The 17,714-nt window shown below is 36.5% G+C and overlaps 1 protein-coding gene across 3 annotated transcripts in view; it reads left to right on the top strand.

Annotated features, from left to right (window-relative positions):
* CCDC178 (coiled-coil domain containing 178) overlaps window positions 1-17,714 on the top strand; it is a 441,055-nt gene that overhangs the window by 75,869 nt on the left and 347,472 nt on the right. For all 3 annotated transcript variants that reach the window (XM_019465445.2, XM_019465447.2, XM_019465449.2), the window contains one exon: window positions 16,308-16,393. In XM_019465445.2, coding sequence (XP_019320990.2) covers window positions 16,308-16,393 — 86 coding nt within the window. The remainder of the gene's footprint in view (window positions 1-16,307; window positions 16,394-17,714) is intronic.

Below are 17,714 nucleotides of genomic sequence, written 5' to 3'. Positions count from 1 at the left end.
TAACTTGAAGCCATATGAAGAAGTAAAGAACAGTGAGGTAGCTACAAAGATAGTTATAAAAGTCAACATGAAGCCATTTTTATTTTGCATGTCTTTCATTTTCCTATATAATTTTTAAGATAAATGGATAAAATTATAAATCTATATTAATAGGCACATAGGGGAATGTGGGTGGCTCATTCAGTTGAGCTTCGGACTCTTGATCTCAGCTCAGGTCATGATTCCAGGGTCTTGGGATCATGTCCTGCATTAAACTCCACACTGAGTATGGTGCCTGCTTAAGATTCTCTCTCTCTTTCCCTCTGTTCCTCTCTCCTGCTCCCACTCTCTTTCAAATTAAAGTGTTTGTGTGTGTGTGTGTGTGTGTGTGTGTGTGTGTGTACGGGCACACAGTGTATAACTGTGTAATTTGTAAAAATGACAACATAAAGGCAGGGAGCATAACTACAAAGGAACAGAGGTTTTTTAATACTACTGAACCTACACTGATTTTAATCCAAACTTAATTTTTATGAAGTTAAGATGTTAATTGTAATCTCCAGTGAACCACTAAGAAAAATTCTAAAACAAAACCAAACCAAACAAAAAAACATCAACATAAATCCAATAAAGAAACTAAACACACTAGAAAAAAATCAACTAACCACAAAATAAGGCAATTATGGAGAAATTAAAGAATGAAAAATATTTAAGTATTATAGAAAACACATAGCAAAATGGTAAAAATAGTAGGTCCTTTCTTTTTCTTTTTTTATTTACTTAGAGAGAAAGTATCCCAAGCAGGCACCACACTGCCAGAGCAGAACCCCATATAGGGCTTAAACTCATGAACCATAAGCTCATGACCTGAGCCAAAACCTAGAGTCTGATGGGGTGCTTGGGTGGCTCAGTCAATTTGACTGTTTGACGTCAGTTCAGGTCATGATCTCACGGTTTGTGGGTTCGAGCTCTGTGTCGGGTTCTGTGCTGACAGCTCAGAGCCTGGAACCAGCTTCAGATTCTCTCTCTCTCTCTCTCTCTCTCTCTCTCTCTTTCTGCTCCTCCCCTGCTCATGCTCTGTCTCTCTCTCAAAAGCAAATAAACATTAAAAAAAATGTTCAAAATCAAGTCTGATGCTTAAATGACTGAGCCACCCAGGTACCTCAGAAGTAAGTCCTTTCTTTTTTTTTTTTTTAACGAAATTTTACTGTCAAATTGGTTTCCATACAACACCCAGTGCTCATCCCAACAGGTGCCCTCCTCAATGCCCATCACCCACTTTCCCCTCCCTCCCACCCCCCATCAACTCTCAGTTTATTCTCAGTTTCTAAGAGTCTCTTATGGCTTACCTCCTTCCCTCTCTGTATGGAACCACAAAAGACCCCGAATAGCTGAAGTAATATTGAGGAAAGACCAAAGCGGGAGGCATCACAATCCCAGACTTTAGCCTCTACTACAAAGCTGTAATCATCAAGACAGCATGGTATTGGCACAAAAACAGACACATAGACCAATGGAATAGAATAGAGACTCCAGAATTGGACCCACAAATGTATGGCCAACTAATCTTTGACAAAGCAGGAAAGAATATGCAATGGAAAAAAGACAGTCTCTGACAAATGGTGCTGGGAGAACTGGACAGCAACATGCAGAAGAATAAAACTAGACCACTTTCTTACACCATTCACAAAAATAAACTCAAAATGGATGAAGGACCTGAATGTGAGACAGGAAACCATCAAAACCCTAGAGGAGAAAGCAGGAAAAAACCTCTCTGGTCTCAGCCGCAGCAGTTTCTTACTTGACACATCTCCAAAGGCAAGGGAATTAAAAGCAAAAATGAACTATTGGGACCTCATGAAGATAAAAAGCTTCTGCACAGCAAAGGAAACAACCAACAAAACTGAAAGGCAACCGATAGAATGGGAAAAGATATTTGCAAATGACATATCAGACAAAGAAGTCAAGTCCTTTCTTAACAGTAATTGCTTTTCACGAAAATGGATTAAAATGTTAAAAGATAGAGAGTGGTAGAATGAGTAAATATACATGATTCAATTATACATTATGTATAAGAAACTCACTTGAGATCCAGAGATATAGTATGTTGAAAGTAAAAGAATGGAAAACATATTCCATGAAAATAACAAAATGAGAGCTGGGGTAGCTAAAACTAATTGCACAAAATAGACTTCCATGTAAAACTTATAAGACAAAGAATAATTGACATCTTGATAAGAGTCATTTCATGAAGAAGGGATAAAAATTATATACATACCCAAAACATAACCTCAAAATTCCTGAAGTATAACTGGACAGAATTAAAGTGAGAAGTATACAGTTCTGTAGTAAGAGTTTGAGAATTTAGTATCCCTACTTTCAATAATGGTTAAAAGAACTAAAAAGAAGAAATCAGTAATGATACAGACTTGCACGGCACTAGAACAGTGTTGGCCAAACAGGTTTATACAGTATGTACTACCCAATAGCAGTAGAAAACACGTTCTTTTCATGTTGTTATTGAACACTACTCAGTATAGATCATGTGTTAGGCCACATAACAAATCTCGATAGAATAAAAAATGACTGAAATCATACAAAGTGTCCTTTCTGGCCACTTGGAGTGGAACTAGAAATCAATAACAGAAAGAAATCCAGGAAATTTGTATACATGTAGATATTTAACAGCATGCTCCACAACAACAACAAAACAGCTCAGTGACTCAAGGCTGTGATCACAGAGGAAATTAGGAAATACTTTGAATAGAATGAAAATGAAAACACAGTACCGAAACCTGTGAGATGCAGCAAAAGCAGTGCTCAGAGGGCACTTTCTAGCCTTAAGTGCTAATGTTAAAAATGAAGATCCGAATCCAATAACCTAATTCTGTATCTTACAGAACTAGGAAAGAATGAATGTGCTAAAGCTAGGAAAAGAAAGGAAATAATAAAGATTAGTGCAGTTATGTCAGGAATAAAAAATAAGAAACTATCACTAAGAAGTTGCTTCTTTGAAAGGATCAGCCAAATTCACAAAACTCTGATTAGACTGACAAAGAAAGAAGACTTGATTTATGAGAATCAAGGATATTGCTACAGACCTCACATAAATAAAAGGGGCTACAATACTATGAACAATTGGTAATACTATGAACAACAAATTTAGATAACCAAGATGAAAAAGACACATTCCTAGGAACACATAGACTACCAAAAGTGATTCAGAAGAAGTGGAAAATCTAAACAGATTTGTAACAAGTAAATAAATTAAACCAGTAATCAAAAATATTCCAACCCAGAACCAAATGGCTTCACTGGTGAATTCTGCTAAGCATTGAAAGAAGAATTAATACCAGCGCTTCTCTTAATTCTTTCAAAAAATGGAAGAGAATGGAACACTTTTCAACCCATTCTATGAGGGCAGCATATAGACCAATGACTTCATGAATAGATATGCAAAAATCTTCCACAAAATACTAGCAACCTGAACCCAGCAACATAATAACAGAATTATACGTCATGTTAAAGTGAGATTTTCCCTAGGTAGTGTAAGCGTGGTTCAAAATAACAAAACTAATCAATGTGTAATATATCCACAGTAATAAAGGGGGCAAACGCATGTGAACATCTCAATTGATGTGGAAAGTATGTGGCAAAATCCAGCACCTTTTCATGATGGAAATACTCAAAAAACAGATCAGAAAACATGATAGAGGACATTTATGAAAAACCCTCAACTCACATTATACTTAATGTTTAAGACCGAAATTTTTCAACCTAAGATCAGGAACCACACAAGGATGCCTGCTCTTGCCACTTTTATTCGACATCGAAAATCTCAGACATTGCTGATGGAAATGTCAAATGGTTTAGCCACTTTGAATGAACAGTTTTGGTGGTTCCTCAAAAAGTTAAACCTAGAATTATCAGAAAACCCAGCAATTCCACTCTGAGGTATGTACGGAAAAGATTTCAAGAGGACAGGTATTCAAACAATATATTGTGTGCAGATGTTCATATCATCAGTATTCACAATAGCCAAAAGGTGGAAACAACCTCAGATTTTTCAATGGACTACTATATAAATAAAGTGTGGTATATCTATACAATGGAATATTATTCAACCACAAAAAGTAATAAAAGTTTTGATACATGCCGCAACATGGATAAACTTCTAAACCATCATGCTAAGTTAAAGAAGCCAGACACAGAAAGTGACCTACTGTATGATTCCATTTATATGAAATATCCATAACAGGTAAACCCATAGACATGGGAAGCACACTGGTCGCTGACAGGGGCTGGTGGGAAAGGGCAAGGCAGGAGATTGCTTAATAAATAAGAGGCTGTTCTTTTGAGGTGAAGAGAATGTTTTACCACTAGATGGGGATGATGCCTGCACAGCATTGAATGTAGTAAATGCCATTGAAGTTTACACTTCCAAATGGTTAATTTTATGTTATTTGACTTTTGCCTCAATTAAAAAAAATTTATAAGAATTAAAATTTTGCTGGCCCCCAAGTTAACTGAATTTTAGAATAAAATACACAAAAATAGATTCAATTATATGTAATAATTTAATATATCATGTAATTGGTATTACAAGCCAGTAGGGAGAGCATTATTTAATAATAGATGCTGGGACAATTATTTTTCTCTCTTTAATTAATTTTTTTTTATTTGAGTGTAGTTGACACACAGTAATACATTAGTTTCAAGTGTACAATGTACTGATTCAACATTTTTTTAAAGAAAAGCAAGAAAAAATACATTATTTAAAACATATTTAAAAATGAAATTAAAACTATAGGAGAAAATATAATGAATACTTAACTGACCTCATATTAAACAGGCTTTCTTTTTTTTTTTTTTCAATATATGAAATTTATTGTCAAATTGGTTTCCATACAACACCCAGTGCTCATCCCAAAAGGTGCCTTCCTCAATACCCATCACCCACCCTCCCCTCCCTCCCACCCCCCATCAACCCTCAGTTTGTTCTCAGTTTTTAAGAGTCTGTTATGCTTTGGCTCTCTCCCACTCTAACCTCTTTTTTTTTTTTTTCCTTCCCCTCCCCCATGGGTTTCTGTTACGTTTCTCAGGATCCACATAAGAGTGAAAACATACGGTATCTGTCTTTCTCTGTATGGCTTATTTCACTTAGCATCACACTCTCCAGTTCCATCCACGTTGCTACAAAGGGCCATATTTCGTTCTTTCTCATTGCCATGTAGTACTCCATTGTGTATATAAACCACAATTTCTTTATCCATTCATCAGTTGATGGACATTTAGTCTCTTTCCATAATTTGGCTATTGTTGAGAATGCTGCTATAAACATTGGGGTACAAGTGCCCCTATGCATCAGTACTCCTATATCCCTTGGGTAAATTCCTAGCAGTGCTATTGCTGGGTCATAGGGTAGGTCTATTTTTAATTTTCTGAGGAACCTCCACACTGCTTTCCAGAGTGGCTGCACCACAATTTGCATTCCCACCAACAGTGCAAGAGGGTTCCCATTTCTCCACATCCTCTCCAGCATCTATAGTCTCCTGATTTCTTCATTTTGGCCACTCTGACTGGCGTGAGGTGATATCTGAGTGTGGTTTTGATTTGTATTTCCCTGATAAGGAGCGACGTTGAACATCTTTTCATGTGCCTGTTGGCCATCCGGATGTCTTCTTTAGAGAAGTGTCTATTCATGTTTTCTGCCCATTTCTTCACTGGGTTATTTGTTTTTCGGGTGTGGAGTTTGGTGAGCTCTTTATAGATTTTGGATACTAGCCCTTTGTCTGATATGTCATTTGCAAATATCTTTTCCCATTCCGTTGGTTGCCTTTTAGTTTTGTTGGTTGTTTCCTTTGCTGTACAGAAGCTTTTTATCTTCATAAGGTCCCAGTAATTCATTTTTGCTTTTAATTCCCTTGCCTTTGGGGATGTGTCGAGTAAGAGATTGCTACGGCTGAGGTCAGAGAGGTCTTTTCCTGCTTTCTCCTCTAAGGTTTTGATGGTTTCCTGTCTCACATTCAGGTCCTTCATCCATTTTGAGTTTATTTTTGTGAATGGTGTGAGAAAGTGGTCTAGTTTCAGCCTTCTGCATGTTGCTGTCCAGTTCTCCCAGCACCATTTGTTAAAGAGACTGTCTTTTTTCCATTGGATGTTCTTTCCTGCTTTGTCAAAGATGAGTTGGCCATACATTTGTGGGTCTAGTTCTGGGGTTTCTATTCTATTCCATTGGTCTATGTGTCTGTTTTTGTGCCAAAACCATGCTGTCTTGATGATGACAGCTTTGTAGTAGAGGCTAAAGTCTGGGATTGTGATGCCTCCTGCTTTGGTCTTCTTCTTCAAAATTACTTTGGCTATTCAGGGCCTTTTGTGGTTCCATATGAATTTTAGGATTGCTTGTTCTAGTTCCGAGAAGAATGCTGGTGCAATTTTGATTGGGATTGCATTGAATGTGTAGATAGCTTTGGGTAGTATTGACATTTTGACAATATTTATTCTTCCAATCCATGAGCAGGGAATGTCTTTCCATTTCTTTATATCTTCTTCAATTACCTGCATAAGCTTTCTATAGTTTTCAGCATACAGATCTTTTACATCTTTGGTTAGATTTATTCCTAGGTATTTTATGCTTCTTGGTGCAATTGTGAATGGGATCAGTTTCTTCATTTGTCTTTCTGTTGCTTCATTGTTAGTGTATAAGAATGCAACTGATTTCTGCACATTGATTTTGTATCCTGCAACTTTGCTGAATTCATGTATCAGTTCTAGCAGACTTTTGGTGGAAAGAGAACTACAGGCCAATATCTCTGATGAATATGGATGCAAAAATTCTCAATAAGATACTAGCAAATCGAATTCAACAGCATATAAAAAGAATTATTCACCATGATCAAGTGGGATTCATTCCTGGGATGCAGGGCTGGTTCAACATTTGCAAATCGATCAACGTGATACATCACATTAACAAAAAAAAAGAGAAGAACCATATGATCCTGTCATGATGCAGAAAAGGCCTTTGACAAAATCCAGCACCCTTTCTTAATAAAAACCCTTGAGAAAGTCAGGATAGAAGGAACATACTTAAAGATCATAAAAGCCATTTATGAAAAGCCCACAGCTAACATCATCCTCAACGGGGAAAAACTGAGAGCTTTTTCCCTGAGATCAGGAACACGACAGGGATGCCCACTCTCACCGCTGTTGTTTAATATAGTGCTGGAAGTTCTAGCATCAGCAATCAGACAACAAAAGGAAATCAAAGGCATCAAAATTGGCAAAGATGAAGTCAAGCTTTCGCTTTTTGCAGATGACATATTATACATGGAAAATCCGATAGACTCTAGCAGAACTTTCTATTAGAAATACTAAAGGTAGTCTTTTAGGCAGGAATCAAAAGACACTAGACAGTAACTTGAAGCCATATGAAGAAGTAAAGAACAGTGAGGTAGCTACAAAGATAGTTATAAAAGTCAACATGAAGCCATTTTTATTTTGCATGTCTTTCATTTTCCTATATAATTTTTAAGATAAATGGATAAAATTATAAATCTATATTAATAGGCACATAGGGGAATGTGGGTGGCTCATTCAGTTGAGCTTCGGACTCTTGATCTCAGCTCAGGTCATGATTCCAGGGTCTTGGGATCATGTCCTGCATTAAACTCCACACTGAGTATGGTGCCTGCTTAAGATTCTCTCTCTCTTTCCCTCTGTTCCTCTCTCCTGCTCCCACTCTCTTTCAAATTAAAGTGTTTGTGTGTGTGTGTGTGTGTGTGTGTGTGTGTGTGTACGGGCACACAGTGTATAACTGTGTAATTTGTAAAAATGACAACATAAAGGCAGGGAGCATAACTACAAAGGAACAGAGGTTTTTTAATACTACTGAACCTACACTGATTTTAATCCAAACTTAATTTTTATGAAGTTAAGATGTTAATTGTAATCTCCAGTGAACCACTAAGAAAAATTCTAAAACAAAACCAAACCAAACAAAAAAACATCAACATAAATCCAATAAAGAAACTAAACACACTAGAAAAAAATCAACTAACCACAAAATAAGGCAATTATGGAGAAATTAAAGAATGAAAAATATTTAAGTATTATAGAAAACACATAGCAAAATGGTAAAAATAGTAGGTCCTTTCTTTTTCTTTTTTTATTTACTTAGAGAGAAAGTATCCCAAGCAGGCACCACACTGCCAGAGCAGAACCCCATATAGGGCTTAAACTCATGAACCATAAGCTCATGACCTGAGCCAAAACCTAGAGTCTGATGGGGTGCTTGGGTGGCTCAGTCAATTTGACTGTTTGACGTCAGTTCAGGTCATGATCTCACGGTTTGTGGGTTCGAGCTCTGTGTCGGGTTCTGTGCTGACAGCTCAGAGCCTGGAACCAGCTTCAGATTCTCTCTCTCTCTCTCTCTCTCTCTCTCTCTTTCTGCTCCTCCCCTGCTCATGCTCTGTCTCTCTCTCAAAAGCAAATAAACATTAAAAAAAATGTTCAAAATCAAGTCTGATGCTTAAATGACTGAGCCACCCAGGTACCTCAGAAGTAAGTCCTTTCTTTTTTTTTTTTTTAACGAAATTTTACTGTCAAATTGGTTTCCATACAACACCCAGTGCTCATCCCAACAGGTGCCCTCCTCAATGCCCATCACCCACTTTCCCCTCCCTCCCACCCCCCATCAACTCTCAGTTTATTCTCAGTTTCTAAGAGTCTCTTATGGCTTACCTCCTTCCCTCTCTGTATGGAACCACAAAAGACCCCGAATAGCTGAAGTAATATTGAGGAAAGACCAAAGCGGGAGGCATCACAATCCCAGACTTTAGCCTCTACTACAAAGCTGTAATCATCAAGACAGCATGGTATTGGCACAAAAACAGACACATAGACCAATGGAATAGAATAGAGACTCCAGAATTGGACCCACAAATGTATGGCCAACTAATCTTTGACAAAGCAGGAAAGAATATGCAATGGAAAAAAGACAGTCTCTGACAAATGGTGCTGGGAGAACTGGACAGCAACATGCAGAAGAATAAAACTAGACCACTTTCTTACACCATTCACAAAAATAAACTCAAAATGGATGAAGGACCTGAATGTGAGACAGGAAACCATCAAAACCCTAGAGGAGAAAGCAGGAAAAAACCTCTCTGGTCTCAGCCGCAGCAGTTTCTTACTTGACACATCTCCAAAGGCAAGGGAATTAAAAGCAAAAATGAACTATTGGGACCTCATGAAGATAAAAAGCTTCTGCACAGCAAAGGAAACAACCAACAAAACTGAAAGGCAACCGATAGAATGGGAAAAGATATTTGCAAATGACATATCAGACAAAGAAGTCAAGTCCTTTCTTAACAGTAATTGCTTTTCACGAAAATGGATTAAAATGTTAAAAGATAGAGAGTGGTAGAATGAGTAAATATACATGATTCAATTATACATTATGTATAAGAAACTCACTTGAGATCCAGAGATATAGTATGTTGAAAGTAAAAGAATGGAAAACATATTCCATGAAAATAACAAAATGAGAGCTGGGGTAGCTAAAACTAATTGCACAAAATAGACTTCCATGTAAAACTTATAAGACAAAGAATAATTGACATCTTGATAAGAGTCATTTCATGAAGAAGGGATAAAAATTATATACATACCCAAAACATAACCTCAAAATTCCTGAAGTATAACTGGACAGAATTAAAGTGAGAAGTATACAGTTCTGTAGTAAGAGTTTGAGAATTTAGTATCCCTACTTTCAATAATGGTTAAAAGAACTAAAAAGAAGAAATCAGTAATGATACAGACTTGCACGGCACTAGAACAGTGTTGGCCAAACAGGTTTATACAGTATGTACTACCCAATAGCAGTAGAAAACACGTTCTTTTCATGTTGTTATTGAACACTACTCAGTATAGATCATGTGTTAGGCCACATAACAAATCTCGATAGAATAAAAAATGACTGAAATCATACAAAGTGTCCTTTCTGGCCACTTGGAGTGGAACTAGAAATCAATAACAGAAAGAAATCCAGGAAATTTGTATACATGTAGATATTTAACAGCATGCTCCACAACAACAACAAAACAGCTCAGTGACTCAAGGCTGTGATCACAGAGGAAATTAGGAAATACTTTGAATAGAATGAAAATGAAAACACAGTACCGAAACCTGTGAGATGCAGCAAAAGCAGTGCTCAGAGGGCACTTTCTAGCCTTAAGTGCTAATGTTAAAAATGAAGATCCGAATCCAATAACCTAATTCTGTATCTTACAGAACTAGGAAAGAATGAATGTGCTAAAGCTAGGAAAAGAAAGGAAATAATAAAGATTAGTGCAGTTATGTCAGGAATAAAAAATAAGAAACTATCACTAAGAAGTTGCTTCTTTGAAAGGATCAGCCAAATTCACAAAACTCTGATTAGACTGACAAAGAAAGAAGACTTGATTTATGAGAATCAAGGATATTGCTACAGACCTCACATAAATAAAAGGGGCTACAATACTATGAACAATTGGTAATACTATGAACAACAAATTTAGATAACCAAGATGAAAAAGACACATTCCTAGGAACACATAGACTACCAAAAGTGATTCAGAAGAAGTGGAAAATCTAAACAGATTTGTAACAAGTAAATAAATTAAACCAGTAATCAAAAATATTCCAACCCAGAACCAAATGGCTTCACTGGTGAATTCTGCTAAGCATTGAAAGAAGAATTAATACCAGCGCTTCTCTTAATTCTTTCAAAAAATGGAAGAGAATGGAACACTTTTCAACCCATTCTATGAGGGCAGCATATAGACCAATGACTTCATGAATAGATATGCAAAAATCTTCCACAAAATACTAGCAACCTGAACCCAGCAACATAATAACAGAATTATACGTCATGTTAAAGTGAGATTTTCCCTAGGTAGTGTAAGCGTGGTTCAAAATAACAAAACTAATCAATGTGTAATATATCCACAGTAATAAAGGGGGCAAACGCATGTGAACATCTCAATTGATGTGGAAAGTATGTGGCAAAATCCAGCACCTTTTCATGATGGAAATACTCAAAAAACAGATCAGAAAACATGATAGAGGACATTTATGAAAAACCCTCAACTCACATTATACTTAATGTTTAAGACCGAAATTTTTCAACCTAAGATCAGGAACCACACAAGGATGCCTGCTCTTGCCACTTTTATTCGACATCGAAAATCTCAGACATTGCTGATGGAAATGTCAAATGGTTTAGCCACTTTGAATGAACAGTTTTGGTGGTTCCTCAAAAAGTTAAACCTAGAATTATCAGAAAACCCAGCAATTCCACTCTGAGGTATGTACGGAAAAGATTTCAAGAGGACAGGTATTCAAACAATATATTGTGTGCAGATGTTCATATCATCAGTATTCACAATAGCCAAAAGGTGGAAACAACCTCAGATTTTTCAATGGACTACTATATAAATAAAGTGTGGTATATCTATACAATGGAATATTATTCAACCACAAAAAGTAATAAAAGTTTTGATACATGCCGCAACATGGATAAACTTCTAAACCATCATGCTAAGTTAAAGAAGCCAGACACAGAAAGTGACCTACTGTATGATTCCATTTATATGAAATATCCATAACAGGTAAACCCATAGACATGGGAAGCACACTGGTCGCTGACAGGGGCTGGTGGGAAAGGGCAAGGCAGGAGATTGCTTAATAAATAAGAGGCTGTTCTTTTGAGGTGAAGAGAATGTTTTACCACTAGATGGGGATGATGCCTGCACAGCATTGAATGTAGTAAATGCCATTGAAGTTTACACTTCCAAATGGTTAATTTTATGTTATTTGACTTTTGCCTCAATTAAAAAAAATTTATAAGAATTAAAATTTTGCTGGCCCCCAAGTTAACTGAATTTTAGAATAAAATACACAAAAATAGATTCAATTATATGTAATAATTTAATATATCATGTAATTGGTATTACAAGCCAGTAGGGAGAGCATTATTTAATAATAGATGCTGGGACAATTATTTTTCTCTCTTTAATTAATTTTTTTTTATTTGAGTGTAGTTGACACACAGTAATACATTAGTTTCAAGTGTACAATGTACTGATTCAACATTTTTTTAAAGAAAAGCAAGAAAAAATACATTATTTAAAACATATTTAAAAATGAAATTAAAACTATAGGAGAAAATATAATGAATACTTAACTGACCTCATATTAAACAGGCTTTCTTTTTTTTTTTTTTCAATATATGAAATTTATTGTCAAATTGGTTTCCATACAACACCCAGTGCTCATCCCAAAAGGTGCCTTCCTCAATACCCATCACCCACCCTCCCCTCCCTCCCACCCCCCATCAACCCTCAGTTTGTTCTCAGTTTTTAAGAGTCTGTTATGCTTTGGCTCTCTCCCACTCTAACCTCTTTTTTTTTTTTTTCCTTCCCCTCCCCCATGGGTTTCTGTTACGTTTCTCAGGATCCACATAAGAGTGAAAACATACGGTATCTGTCTTTCTCTGTATGGCTTATTTCACTTAGCATCACACTCTCCAGTTCCATCCACGTTGCTACAAAGGGCCATATTTCGTTCTTTCTCATTGCCATGTAGTACTCCATTGTGTATATAAACCACAATTTCTTTATCCATTCATCAGTTGATGGACATTTAGTCTCTTTCCATAATTTGGCTATTGTTGAGAATGCTGCTATAAACATTGGGGTACAAGTGCCCCTATGCATCAGTACTCCTATATCCCTTGGGTAAATTCCTAGCAGTGCTATTGCTGGGTCATAGGGTAGGTCTATTTTTAATTTTCTGAGGAACCTCCACACTGCTTTCCAGAGTGGCTGCACCACAATTTGCATTCCCACCAACAGTGCAAGAGGGTTCCCATTTCTCCACATCCTCTCCAGCATCTATAGTCTCCTGATTTCTTCATTTTGGCCACTCTGACTGGCGTGAGGTGATATCTGAGTGTGGTTTTGATTTGTATTTCCCTGATAAGGAGCGACGTTGAACATCTTTTCATGTGCCTGTTGGCCATCCGGATGTCTTCTTTAGAGAAGTGTCTATTCATGTTTTCTGCCCATTTCTTCACTGGGTTATTTGTTTTTCGGGTGTGGAGTTTGGTGAGCTCTTTATAGATTTTGGATACTAGCCCTTTGTCTGATATGTCATTTGCAAATATCTTTTCCCATTCCGTTGGTTGCCTTTTAGTTTTGTTGGTTGTTTCCTTTGCTGTACAGAAGCTTTTTATCTTCATAAGGTCCCAGTAATTCATTTTTGCTTTTAATTCCCTTGCCTTTGGGGATGTGTCGAGTAAGAGATTGCTACGGCTGAGGTCAGAGAGGTCTTTTCCTGCTTTCTCCTCTAAGGTTTTGATGGTTTCCTGTCTCACATTCAGGTCCTTCATCCATTTTGAGTTTATTTTTGTGAATGGTGTGAGAAAGTGGTCTAGTTTCAGCCTTCTGCATGTTGCTGTCCAGTTCTCCCAGCACCATTTGTTAAAGAGACTGTCTTTTTTCCATTGGATGTTCTTTCCTGCTTTGTCAAAGATGAGTTGGCCATACATTTGTGGGTCTAGTTCTGGGGTTTCTATTCTATTCCATTGGTCTATGTGTCTGTTTTTGTGCCAAAACCATGCTGTCTTGATGATGACAGCTTTGTAGTAGAGGCTAAAGTCTGGGATTGTGATGCCTCCTGCTTTGGTCTTCTTCTTCAAAATTACTTTGGCTATTCAGGGCCTTTTGTGGTTCCATATGAATTTTAGGATTGCTTGTTCTATTTTCGAGAAGAATTCTGGTGCAATTTTTGATTGGGATTGCATTGAATGTGTAGATAGCTTTGGGTAGTATTGACATTTTGACAATATTTATTCTTCCAATCCATGAGCAGGGAATGTCTTTCCATTTCTTTATATCTTCTTCAATTACCTGCATAAGCTTTCTATAGTTTTCAGCATACAGATCTTTTACATCTTTGGTTAGATTTATTCCTAGGTATTTTATGCTTCTTGGTGCAGTTGTGAATGGGATCAGTTTCTTTATTTGTCTTTCTGTTGCTTCATTGTTAGTGTATAAGAATGCAACTGATTTCTGTACATTGATTTTGTATCCTGCGACTTTGCTGAATTCATGTATCAGTTCTAGCAGACTTTTGGTGGAGTCTATCGGATTTTCCATGTATAGTATCATGTCATCTGCAAAAAGCGAAAGCTTGACTTCATCTTTGCCAATTTTGATGCCTTTGATTTCCTTTTGTTGTCTGATTGCTGATGCTAGAACTTCCAACACTATGTTAAACAACAGTGGTGAGAGTGGGCATCCCTGTCGTGTTCCTGATCTCAGGGAAAAAGCCCTCAGTTTTTCTCCATTGAGGATGATGTTAGCTGTGGGATTTTTATAAATGGCTTTTATGATCTTTAAGTATGTTCCTTCTATCCCGACTTTCTCAAGGGTTTTTATTAAGAAAGGGTGCTGAATTTTGTCAAAGGCCTTTTCTGCATCGATTGACAGGATCATATGGTTCTTATCTTTTTTTTTGTTAATGTGATGTATCACGTTGATTGATTTGCGAATGTTGAACCAGCCCTGCATCCCAGGAATGAATCCCACTTGATCATGGTGAATAATTCTTTTTATATGCTGTTGAATTCGATTTGCTAGTATCTTATTGAGAATTTTTGCATCCATGTTCATCAGAGATATTGGCCTGTAGTTCTCTTTTTTTTTTTACTGGGTCTCTGGTTTAGGAATCAAAGTAATACTGGCTTCATAGAATGATTCTGGAAGTTTTCCTTCCCTTTCTATTTTTTGGAATAGCTTGAGAAGGATAGGTATTATCTCTGCTTTAAACGTCTGGTAGAACTCCCCTGGGAAGCCATCTGGTCCTGGATTCTTTATTTGTTGGGAGATTTTTGATAACTGATTCAATTTCTTCGCTGGTTATGGGTCTGTTCAAGCTTTCTACTTCCTCCTGATTGAGTTTTGGAAGAGTGTGGGTGTTTAGGAATTTGTCCATTTCTTCCAGGTTGTCCAATTTGTTGGCATATAATTTTTCATAGTATTCCCTGATAATTGTTTGTATTTCTGAGGGATTGGTTGTAATAATTCCATTTTCATTCATGATTTTATCTATTTGGGCCATCTCCCTTTTATTTTTGAGAAGCCAAACAGGCTTTCTTAAATAAATTGTGGAACAAGGAAATACATAATACGCAGTCATCGGAAATATGTCGCCATGTGACTAAGAATGTTACAGTGTCTGTAACAATGTCATGTAACTAAAGCAGCATGTAATATTTTATGATTCTAATTGTATGAAAATTGAAATATTAGAATATTATATTCTGTTATATTTAAAAATTAATATGTGTTATTTTATATTATGATTTAATTTGATATGATTTAATTTGTGATACTTATTTAATAAGACAATAATTTCATGAAAATAACTCCCGTGTTTGTTGTTGATAACTGTTTTTCTTATAACTTTTATCAAAGGAAAAAGACTTCTTTTTAAATACAATGAAAACTAGTCTGGATTCTAGAATTGGATCAAATTCTCTATATATTCTCTCTGTATTATCCAATATAGAGAACTTTACCTAGAAAAATTCTTTGGAAAAGAAATAACATACTAATTTGGACATTTTGCAAACACCTTATAATTTCAAATCTGAAGTAGCAATTTTGGTTTTGGAATTTATATTGGTGTCCCAGAAACTGCTAAACTGAAGTTAGAGAAAGAGCTCTCACATTATTCTCAATAAACTCCCCTTTTATTCTGATAAAACACTCTACAGGAAACACCAATTTCTCCCTTTTTTTTTTTTTTTTCAAGTTTATGTCTTTGTTTTGAGAGAGATCAAGAACACAGGCTGGGGTGGGGCAGAGAGAGAATCCTAAGCAGGCTCTGGGCTGTCAGCACAGAGTCTGATGCAGGGTTTCAATCTTATGAACCATGAGACCATGACCTGTGCTGAAATCAAGAGTCAGATGCTTAACCTAAGACTGAGCCACCCAAGTGCCTTACCAATTTCATTTTTAAAAAAGAACTGTTTTAATAACCCCTGAAATATTTTCAGGTCATTTGTGAGAGATTTTAAATGTCTATTAATTTACCATGAATTATCAAGCCCATTATGTATCAGACTTTTGCTATATTGCTCTCCTATATAGTAGCATTAGCATGCATAGTAAGTTTCCCCACAAACATTTAAAAGTTAATGTAAGAGAATCACCTAAAATTTGCTTAGTGAGTTTAAGTACAACAGTTCTTTATTAATTAGTTGCTTCTTTCCCTTTATATAGGAGCAGAACTTCTTCCACAAAAGAGTGGAAGGAAGATTGGAGTATTGCTACACCAATGAAAGAGGTCAAACCAGAAGAAGAAAGAGGTAAAATTATACCCCATACTTAGATAAGTGAAATTATGTTTAAAAATTAAATATTTTTAATTATCACCATAATCATTTTTAAAAGTTTTATAATTCTTGTGCATATCTAATAAAGAGCCTTCTGTATCATTTGATTAAACAATAAAATTCAACAAATATTTGCTATACCATATACTGGATCCTAAGTAAATAATGATCCCTTCCTACCTCTCAAGAAGCTAACTGTATTTCAAGGCCGTCCAGTAGAACTTTCTGGGATAATCAAAGTGTTCTCTATTTCCACCATCCAGTAAAGTAGCTACTAGCCACATATAGCTGTTAACCACCTGAAATGTAGCTAGGGAGACTGAAGAATTTAACTTTTCAGTTTAATTTTAAGTTACATTAAATGTAAATAGTCACATATGGTTCATGGCTACCATACTGGACATAGAAGCTCTGCTATGTGTGTGTGTGTGTGTGTGTGTGTTTATGTATATATATGTAAATTAAGATTAATATCTTATCACAGTTTACAAAATGTACAACAATTTGTATACTGGAATAAAATTTTGTTAAAAATACTTCAGCATATTTGAATGTATTTTTTTGAGAGAGAGAGAGAGAGAATGTGCATGCAAGTGAATGCGCACGTGAGCAATGGAGGGACAGAGGGAGAGAGAGAGAGAGAGAGAGAGAGAGAGAGAGAGAGAGAGATGGAGAATCTTAAGCAAGCTCCATGTACAACCAAGAGCCCTAGGTGGGCTCGATCTTATGACCGTGAGATCATGACCTGAACTGAAATCAAGAGTTGAACAGTTAATGGACTGAGCCACCCAGGCACCTCTATAGTTTTAATATTATATTAAACACCTCTTCCTACCTTCACCATAAAGATTTATTAAACATTTTCCTTTCATGAGAGATAACTAATGAATTCAGGACTTTTTTTTTAAATGTTTATTTATTTTTGAGAGAGAGATAGAGTGTGAGCAGAGAAGGGGCAGAGAGAGGGAGAGGGAGACACAGAATCGAAAGCAGGCTCCAGGCTCAGTGCTGTCAGCACAGAGCCCAATATGGGCTCGAACTCAAGAACTGTGAGATCATGACCTGAGCCACAGTCCGAGGCTTAACCGACTGAGCCACCCAGGCACCCCTGCTTTCAGGACTTTAAAAAAAATGTTTATTTATTTTGAGAGAGAACATGAAAGCAGGGGAGGAGCAGAGAGAGAGAGAGAGAGAGAGAGAGAGAGAGAGAGAATCCCAAGCAGGTTCCATGCTTTCAATGCATAGCCAGACACGGGACTTGAACCCACGAACTATGATATCATGACCTGGGCTG

This window comes from Panthera pardus, unplaced genomic scaffold (assembly GCF_024362965.1).
Source record: "Panthera pardus isolate Hobbes unplaced genomic scaffold, ASM2436296v1 HiC_scaffold_15, whole genome shotgun sequence".
Classification (NCBI taxonomy): domain Eukaryota; kingdom Metazoa; phylum Chordata; class Mammalia; order Carnivora; family Felidae; genus Panthera; species Panthera pardus.
This window is presented reverse-complemented; position numbering and strand designations above follow the sequence as displayed.